The sequence below is a fragment of the Megalobrama amblycephala genome, linkage group LG6 (genome assembly GCF_018812025.1).
Source record: "Megalobrama amblycephala isolate DHTTF-2021 linkage group LG6, ASM1881202v1, whole genome shotgun sequence".
Classification (NCBI taxonomy): domain Eukaryota; kingdom Metazoa; phylum Chordata; class Actinopteri; order Cypriniformes; family Xenocyprididae; genus Megalobrama; species Megalobrama amblycephala.
Window position 1 is genome coordinate 10,037,784 of NC_063049.1, and position 10,153 is coordinate 10,047,936.

At 36.3% G+C, this 10,153-nt stretch overlaps 1 protein-coding gene across 1 annotated transcript; it reads left to right on the plus strand.

Moving 5' to 3' along the window:
• Positions 1-2,445: 2,445 nt before the first annotated feature.
• LOC125269871 (L-rhamnose-binding lectin CSL3-like) lies at positions 2,446-10,153 on the plus strand. The gene is made up of 14 exons (XM_048192906.1): positions 2,446-2,490; positions 2,714-2,779; positions 2,852-2,875; positions 2,972-3,055; positions 3,226-3,361; positions 3,482-3,591; positions 3,871-3,957; positions 4,111-4,246; positions 4,367-4,476; positions 5,079-5,168; positions 5,320-5,455; positions 5,571-5,680; positions 7,897-7,924; positions 9,123-10,153. Exons 2-14 carry the CDS (start codon positions 2,749-2,751, stop codon positions 9,124-9,126), a joined length of 1,086 nt encoding a protein of 361 aa, XP_048048863.1. The 5' UTR covers positions 2,446-2,490; positions 2,714-2,748; the 3' UTR covers positions 9,127-10,153.

Below are 10,153 nucleotides of genomic sequence, written 5' to 3' on the forward strand. Positions count from 1 at the left end.
GTCGAAAATAAACGACCCACACTTAATAAGAATCACAAGCTGAAGTGTTATAAAATACATGAAGACTGGGTTTTTATAGGCCTTATAGACAGACAGCTTGAGAGTGGCTCCTGAAGGACCAGCACCACATCCTCTTGTACCACTGTTTGAAGAATTTATCTTCCAGAATCTGGCAGTAAGTTTTGAGTTTTGGAAGATCATTTTTAGTCCATTGCAAGACGGACATTTTAGGATAAGAGATGGACTAAAAGTGAACTCCCACACCTTATCAGAAAATGAACTTGCCTAATAATTCTGCACACAGTGTGTATATATATATATATATATATATATATATATATATATATATATATATATTATAGAACATTTTAGACATGAATTGCCGCCACCTATTGGTGGGTTTCCGCTGCACTACACTACAGAGCGCAAGTCTGTAAAAAAACAAGACTGTTTTTTATTTTTGTTTATTTAAATACATTTTAATAGAAATTTAGTTTGGTCAAGTATCAAATAAAATGTACACTTGCATTGAACAAGTTGTTAGTATTTGTTTAAAAATTACCATGGTAAAACAGTTCCAGTGTAATTTTATTTGTCATCAACTAAACTAACCACTTTTGATACCTAAAGAAATGTTTACGGGCAATTTAAGCAAAGCCCTTTACAGTAAATTAAAATGTAAAATCAAAATAATGAAATTATCTGCAGCACATAATGTTTGTTACATAATATGATTAAAGAAAATAAACAGGCCTGCTCAAGCAAGTCACCAGAACTGAAGGCTTTGGTGCTGTTGTTGTGAAAATTGGTAATTGGTGCTTATTTATATTATTTTAGGAAACCTGTCTTTTGTTATTTCTTCTATTTATTATTTTTTATTCTTTCTGTCTTATACTTTGTCTGAGATTGCATAAGAGAAAGCTGTAAATATTGTAATATGACAGTACATTAATAAAACTGCATAACATTTCTCTTAAATTAAAACTCAATTGTCAATGCATGGATGAACTGAAATACCATGAGCATTAATGTAACTTTCCTCCATCACATCATTTTGTTGTTAAAAGCCAGGAATGACATACTAAGTGTCCATGCTATTGGGAGAAACTAAGTTATGTCTGAGTTATGTATACAAAGATTTTCATGATTTTTTTCTCACTTTTTAAGATTGCAAAGGCAAAAATCTTTATTATTTTTTTCATCAGACTTTCAAAAAGGCTGAGGCTGAGTCTCAGAGACTGGAGGATTTGAGCAGTGAACGGGGGTGTCCTGAGAACATTGTGCATCAGTGGGTGATGTCAGACAATGGGCTACTGATGCTACACTATTTTATGGACATTCTTCTAAGTAGTTTACTAATATTGCAGTGTGATAATCAATTGTATAACTGAGAATCTTTGCCATGCATAAGGATTAAGGACGTGTCGTCCTGCTTTTTTGCTATAAATGTGTGGGCTTGTAAACTCCTTTGAGACTATAAACAGTAATTTGTGGCCCTAAATTAAACTTGAAACTCTTTAAATGTAAAGCCTAAAATACATCAGAATCATTTACTTGTAATATTGTTGCTGCTTTAAGATTTTGTAGGTACCAGATGTGATGACCAACATAACCTTCAGAATCAGAAATCAACGAAACAAATGTTTCTTGATGTTCATAAAAAAAAGCCAACATTTATAATCAGACTTGTAGATGTCTTATCTGAATTGTTTTGGTATCTAGTGTTTTCAGGTCCTTAATTTTAAAATGTCTTCCTTTTAATTTTAACATTTTGATTTATTAATTTCTTAACTCAAGTTATAAGTATTAGTATTTCATTTAACTTTCTGATATCTGCATACACATGCTTGTGCATCATGTTTTGTCATTTTTAGACAATTTTAGTTCTAGGAATTCCTTTTGGAATACTATTATTTGCCTACTCCACTAGGTCTAATCTATATTGTTCGCTGCAAACATGATGATCTTAAATGTATTAATTATTAATTTACTATTAATAAATGTGTACAGTTGCATAAAATGGAAATACTCAATAAAGTAGGCTTAACTACGTTACCTCAGATGGATGAATGGCTGGATTCCATAACTGGTAAAATAAAACATGTATAAGACAATACAACATTTACTGTAGGAGCCATAAAATTTACTGTTCTATTGCGCTTCTGATTTGGCAGTGAAATTCACTGATTTTGGGTGTGTAAGATTAAGAAGGATTCTATGGGCCAGTTAGTATTTTCAGCCCATAATGGCGGCAGCGCTACCAGAGCGCCATCTAGTGGCTGTTACCCAAAAAGTATCAGAGTGTCGCCTCTTGGGTTCTATACTCTATGGTACGGTCTAACCCAGCACAATAAGAAGTTTAGTTGTGTCTTCCCATTGGTTCATTGTGTTGATTGCTTCCAGGTGTTTCTTGTTTTGACATTAGTACTTATAGCCCTCATGTTTCCATGTAGTCTCTTGTCAAGCTTTGTTCTCTGTATCTGCTGTTTGGTGAGTCTTATGTTCAAGTTTAGTTAATGGCTTGTTTTCCTCCCCCCCATTTTCAGTATTTTGTACTTTGCTAAAATATATTGGTGTTGAAGTGTAATTGTTCAGTAATAATTTGAGGGATAAAATGAGTTTTGGAATCTTGTTTGACTCAGAACTTCTTGACTCCTATTTCTGCATTTGTGAGTCTTTTTGTAAATGCCATGTGTTCATGTTTCCTTAAAAGACTTCCAGGGTTTTCCTTCTGTTCACACATTCAACATGTTTGTGCAAAAGCTAATCTGGATCACATGTAAGTACTGCTTTAGAACCAATTTGACTCATGATTTCAGTTGTTTCAACTTGTTTGTCTTTTTATTTTCAGTGTTGCGGTTTCTGTGTCAACATGGTAAGGCAACTGACATGTATAATGTGCACTAAATATGGACTTTCAAGTGTAGAACAACTTTATTTCAAGTAGCTAACTGTACTGTCTTATGTTTAGTCTCTGCAGGTGCTTCAAAAGCAAAAATGACAACTACAAAAACAATGGTGACCTGTGAAGGAGAATCTGTGGTTCTCAAATGTGGTGAGCAATTCAGTCACTTTAACTTGTTTTTGGCCTTTTGTTCCTAAATAGGTCAGTATGAAAAAGGAGAATGGGATTATGATGGCGACTTGAAATTTGTCTCCAACCTCATGGAATGTGCTTAAACTACCCCTTTTTTTTTTTTTTTTTTTTTTTTCTTTGGACGTCAGATGTGGGGCTCATAAAGGTTCTTAAAGCCAGTTATGGGCGGACTGATTGCAAAACGTGTGCTAGTGGGAAACCAGCTGATCAGCTCTCAAATACACGCTGCCTTGCACAGTCCTCTCTGTCCACAATGTCCACTAGGTAAGATTAACCGATAGCGTAGGGAAATGGTTTCACTTTCAGTTCATGCATTATTTGACACGAGCAAGTTGCATACTGTCTATATTAAAGCTACTTGTTGTTGTCTGTCCCATGAATCAGGTGTGATGGAACAAAGAGCTGTACTGTTCCTGCAGTGAACTCCGTTTTCTCTGATCCTTGTGTTGGGACTTATAAATACCTGAATGTGACTTATGACTGTGTCCAACCAAGTAAGTAACTTCATCAAATGTTGGAGTTAAATATAACTTTATAATAAAGGCATGGCAAATAATTAAAATACATGAACACTTTAAGGTGAGATTACTAGATGTGTTTAATAGGGCTGTGCAAAAATCTTTTTTTTAATTAAATTTGGTCAATTTGATATGGCCTCTCAAAAGCCACAATTTTTTTTTTTTTTTTTTTTTTGTATTTCCACAAACATTGAACGCATCTCTATGATGTCATTCTCTCTACCTTGCATGTCTTCTCACAATTTGTCTCTGCAGGTGCAGAAGCAAAAACGAATACGAATACGAAAACAAACACAAAAACAACGGTGACCTGTGAAGGAGAATCTGCGGGTCTCACATGTGGTGAGTAACTTGGTAATTTTAAGTTTACGTTTTTGTCCTCCGTTCCCAAATAGGTCCATATAAAAAAGGGGAACTGGATCATGACAGTGACTTGAACTTTGTCTCCAACCACATGGAATGTGCTTAAACTACCATAATTCTCTTTAATGTCAGATGTGGGACTCATAAAGGTTCTTAAAGCCAATTATGGGCGGACTGATTGCAAAACGTGCGCTAGTGGGAAACCAGCTGATCAGCTCTCAAATACACGCTGTCTCGCACAGTCATCTCTCTCCACAATGTCCGCTCGGTAAGATTAACAGAGCGTAAGAAAATGGTTTCAGTTCATGCATTATTTGACGAGCAAGATGCATAATCTATATTAAAGCTATTAAGCAGGCTACTTTGTTGTTGTCTGTTCATGAATCAGGTGTGATGGAACACAGAGCTGTACTGTTCCTGCAGTGAACTCCGTTTTCTCTGATCCTTGTTATGGTACTTATAAATACCTGGATGTGACTTATGACTGTGTCAAATCAAGTAAGTAACTTCTTCAAATGTTGGAGTTTAACCTTTTGTGTGGTCTTTGTTTGGGGGGGCTACACTCATGGTCTTCAGGGTCAACAGACCCCAGGCAACAAAATGTAGTTTTGTAACAATGTTTTTACTCAACATTTGTGCAGTTTTTGGAGGGTTTTTTTTTTTTTTTTTTTTTATATATGTAAATTGTTTTTTATGCAAAAACACCTTTTGTAAATTCCCTTCATAAAAGGCACACATTTCTAACTTTCTTTCATGGGCATAACATGGATAACTTGACATTTGTTTAGTGTAAGCTTTCTGCCCATCTTTTGGAAAATGCTGTTTTAAAAGTAACATTTTGCTATGTTGTATTTGATATATATATATATATATATATATATATATATATATAATTATTAAATCAGTTTTTCAATGTTGTCAATGAATCTCCAGAGACCCCGCTTAGAAACTGGACAAAATCCATTCTCAAAATCAGAAATGATGCACAACACGGACAAAAATGCCCATAAAGGCATAGCAAATAATTAAAATACATGAACCCTTTATTTTTAGGTGACGTTACATGTACTATGAGTACTATTCTCACAATTTCTCTGCAGGTGCAGACACAAAAACGAATACGAAAACGACAAACACAAAAACGAAAACAACAGTGACCTGTGAAGGAGAATCTGCGAGCCTCAAATGTGGTGAGTCATTTTAGTTTGAAGTTTACATTTTTGTCCTTTGTTCCCGAATGGGTCCATTATAAAGGAACAGGATCATGACTGTGACTTGAACTTTGTCTCCAACCATGTGGAATGTGCTCAAACTACCATAATTCTCTTATTTTAACGTCAGATGTGGGATTCATAAAGGTTCTTAAAGCCAATTATGGGCGGACTGATTGCAAAACGTGTGCAAGTGGGAAACCAGCTGATCAGCTCTCAAATACACGCTGCCTCGCACAGTCTTCTCTCTGCACAATGTCCGCTCGGTAAGATTAACCGATGGTAGGAAAATGATAAAATGGTTTCAGTTCATGCATTATTTGACATGCGTAAGATGCATCTAATTGTCTATATTAAAGCTACTTTTTGTTCATGAATCAGGTGTGATGGAACACAGAGCTGTACTGTTCCTGCAGTGAACTCCGTTTTCTCTGATCCTTGCGTTGGGACTTATAAATACCTGGATGTGACTTATGACTGTGTCCAATCAAGTAAGTTTCATCAAATGTTTGAGTTTAATGTATTTTATTGGCCATGCCTTCATTATAAGATTACAAGAACACAAGAACACATTTCAAGGTGACGTTGGGCTACTACATGTATTCACTAAGGGCTAGGCCAAGGCTTTTTTTTTTTTTTTTTTTCCTTTTGTATTTCAGCAAACGCAACACAATGTCTGTTTGACGTTAATCTTATTAGTCTTCTCCACTAGAGGTGGATCAGCTTGCAAATGAGTTCATGTCTCATTGAGCCTAAATGGACGAATTATCACATTTAAGATGACCACCATTAATTGCGAGTATCCAAGTAAACAGTTGGTTATGGCTTGAGCAGTAGAGAAGGAACACGTGTATCATTATTTGATCCGTGCATCCATTTGAATCGGGACATCGGAATCGATCCCCATAGTACTTATAGCAATAACAGTAAATTATGCTTAATTGCATAACTAACCCTAAACTAACTGTAACCTAGTAAGTACATGTTAATACTTGGTACTTAAAGCTGCAGTCTACCATCTTTCCCCTCTCTGTCACCATCTCTGTTTGAAACCCGTGTTTGCAGTCATATGCGGAATTGTTATCGTTACAAGCATTGCATTAGGCCTACAAATTGTGCTGCCAATGATTAAATCTAACGCTCGCTTAGCTTGGATCACGCCAAACCGTGCAAATTATTACTGTTATACTTTGTTCTCAAATTGTTAGAGGTTCCCTAGAACCCTTTTTCACAAGATGTAATTGAAGTCTCTAAGGTGTCCCCTGAATGTGTCTGAAGTTTTCAGCTCAAAATACCCCATAGATTTATATTAAATTTTTAACTGCCTATTTTGGGGCATAATTAGAGATGCGCTGAATCTGTGTGTCCCCTTTAAATGCTTGCGCTCCCTGCCCCCAAGCTCGCAACTCTATAATGCATTGCATAAAATTCATACAGCTAATATATAACCCTCAAAATTGATCTTTACAAAGTGTTCGTCATGCAGCATAACAGATCATGTAAGTATGGTATTTGGATGTTTACACTTGATTCTGAATGAATTTGATAGTAGCCTATGTTGTGGCTAACAGGGCTAAAGCTAACACTACACGCTGTTGGAGAGTTAAGAATTATTATTATTATTTTTTTTTTTTTTTTTTTAATGAATTGTACAGACTGCAAGTGTTTAAAAACGAAAACTCTTGTCTCCGTGAATACAGTAAGAAACGATGGTAACTTTAACCACATTTAACAGTACATTAGCAACATGCTAAAGAAGCATTTAGAAAGACAATTTACAAATATCTCTAAAAATGTTATCATGGATCATGTCAGTTATTATTGCTCCATCTGCCATTTTTCGCTATTGTCCTTGCTTGCCTGCATAAAGTCTGTTTCAGCTGAGCACAGCTCTAGACGTTAATACTTGCTTGTCTAATGCCTTGAACATGAGCTGGCATATGCAAAAGTTGGGGGCGTACATTAATGATCCCGACTGTTGCATCACAGATCTTTTGCAAAAATCAAATTTACATAAGGAGGAAACCATGGTGTTTGAGACTCGCTGTATATCATTTCCATGTACAGAACTCTATCTATGCCGAGGTAAATTCAACTCTCAATTCTAGGGCACCTTTAATGATAACAACACAAGCATTGTGTGACCTGTATTTGGTGTGCAGAAGAGTTACCTGTAGACTTCAATTTCTGTAGCCACTCCGTAGTCCAAAGTCTTTGCTTTTTGACTACGGGTGAATCTCCAGTTGTCACTGTCATTTGGATCTTTCTGGATTACAATCCACCATCAAAATGATAAATTTATTTCAGTTGCTGTGAGAACGGGCTATAAATGATTTGCTACAAGCAGCATCCTCATTATAAAGCAGACTAGCCTGGACTCCTTTCTGTTTACAGGCGTGACGTAATTGCGCAAAGACTAACTGCTGCATGCTTGAATTTCCTGCGGAAATCCACAGGTCACTCATTCTAAAACATTACAAGCTTACCGTTGTGAATCGAGCTAAGATAAGGAGATGGTTTTGAATGCTTGGTATGTACTTGTTCAAATGATTTTTAAACCAATACAAGTTATGGACTGCAGCTTTAAGTACAATGTAACAACGTCACCTTAAAGTGTAACTAAATCTATTTGATTAACCTAGTTAGTATAGGTAGTTAACATTTTTCTGACCTTTTTGTTCTCATTCTCTTCACCCCCTCAAAATAGAGGAACAATGTAACCGGTGTCAGATGGGGTAAGTTATTTCATTTTATTTATTTTTATTTTATTTTTTTTTCCTTCTATTTGCTATGCTGAGATCGGAGTACAACATTGTTTAATCCTTAAAGGGATAGTTCACCCAAAAATGAAAATTTGATGTTTATCTGCTTACCCCCAGGGCATCAAAGATGTAGATGACTTTTTTTTTTTTTTTTTTTTTTTAACTGCAACCGCTGCCGTCTGTCAGTCAAATAATAGCAGTGATTGGGAACTTGAACAATAAGAGTCGAAAACTTCCACAGACAAGTCCAAATTAAACCCTGCGGCTCGTGACGGCACATTAATGTCCTAAGACACGAAACGATCGGTTTGTGCGAGAAACCGAACAGTATTTATATAATTTTTTTACCTCTAATACACCACTATGTCCAAGTTCGTTCAGCTTCCGGCTAGTGAGGTCTGATCACGCTCTGACAACGGAAGTGATGTCTCGCGCTCATTGAAGTATATGGGCGAGACATCACTTCCGTCTTCAGAACCCGTTTTTTGACCTCACTAACAGGAAGCTGAACGAAGTTGGACATAGTGGTGTATTAGAGGTAAAAATTATATAAATGTTCGGTTTCTCGCACAAACCGATCGTTTCGTGTCTTAGGACATTGTGTCGTCACGAGCCGCAGGTTTTAATTTTGATTTGTCTAAGCAAGTTTTATTTACTGTTATAGTTGAAGTTCCCATCTACTGCTATTATTTGACTGACAGACGGCAGCGGTTGCAGTTAAAAATCATAATTTGCGTTCGACTGAAGTCACCTACATCTTGGATGCACTGGGGGTAAGCAGATAAACATCAAATTTTCATTTTTGGGTGAACTATCCCTTTAAGAGCCTCATGTCTACAATTTTCAAGTCAGTCCAGCTACAGTACATGATGGCACGTTTGTTTTTAAAGTGACTATTGTGACCTGTTTTACATGTTTGCTAACCATCACTCTTGACGTTATCAGTCTGGATATTTTAAATCAAAGTACTGGCATTAACTTCACCTAGAGTCAGTTCAGACATTAGCACGCGCACACACTTCAGGTATTTTTGAAACCATATACAAAATGTATCAAATGGACAATGTACTTTAAGTAATGCACAGTATAATGACAGTCTCAGACCTGAAATAATTGGCTTTGTTTGAGCTCTGTAGACAATTTAAACTGATCTCTTTTCTAATTCTTTCAGGTGAAATGGTTCACAAGACTTCTTCCTAAGTGCTTCAAATTGTTTTCTCTGATCCATGTGTGGGTGTCCATAAATATCTGGATGTGACATACAGCTGTAAATAAAAGTTACTGTCCTGCCACAAATGTATCTTGTCACTTGTTCACAAATGGTAATGGGCAATTTTCCCCTCTTGTGGGCTTTAATATTCTATACTCCTACACAATTGTCATGTATTGTAATTTTCATGACAAGTGATGTACATGAGAGAATTTAAGTGAAATGAAACTCAAGAAATCCTATTTAATCTGCAATTTCTCTCCCTAACAACTCCCTCTTTTTGTAGTTGCTGTGGCATTTGTCAAAGTTGTGTTCAGACACCAATGAGACAGCAGCTCTACAGTACATTTACCATGCATCTCAATCGGCTCCTAGTTAAGTAGTCAGGGCATTGATCAGGCCACATTCATTTACACAGTATACTGATTCACGACCGAGGGAGCTGATTGAGATGCAGGGCTTGCTTCATTGCTCCATCTTTGTCGTGTGTGTGGTTTTTTTTTTTTTTTTTTTTTTTTGGGTCACCAATGTGTGCTTGACAAGACTGGTTTGAGCTTGAGTACCACCAAGTTGTTTTACTGTAACTTCAGCATCTCCAGGCACGTGAACAAAAGTGGCAGTCTCATTGGTGCATGAGGCATTAAATGTCGGTGATAAGCCTGTGCAATCATCCAGGTGTGCACAAGCCTTGAGGATTTTCAATTTTGGTTTGAAAGGGTCTTTACATTTACCCCCAAATTTTTACTTTTTTGTTATAAACAAAAACAAGCCCAGCCCATGTGAGGGGGGGGGAAAAGTAATGCAAAAGTAATGTAACGCATTTAGTTACTTTTTAAGGGAGTGATGCAATATTATAATGCATTACTTTTAAAGGTAATTTTCCTCAACACTAGTGCTAAGACATTTTAGAAATCCAGACCAGGTGTTGTTTTTCAGCCATGTCTGGAATAAAGATGGCTGTTGGGGTGATATTAAATGACTTGAACAGTGAT

Bases quoted from the DNA above. Each gene is read 5' to 3' on its own strand.
- LOC125269871 (XM_048192906.1), top strand. From the start codon at position 2,749: ATGTTTGTGCAAAAGCTAATCTGGATCACAT. The intron at 2,876-2,971 runs GTAAGGCAACTG...TCTTATGTTTAG, and splicing joins GCGGTTTCTGTGTCAACATG to TCTCTGCAGGTGCTTCAAAA. The intron at 5,456-5,570 runs GTAAGATTAACC...TTCATGAATCAG, and splicing joins CTCTGCACAATGTCCGCTCG to GTGTGATGGAACACAGAGCT.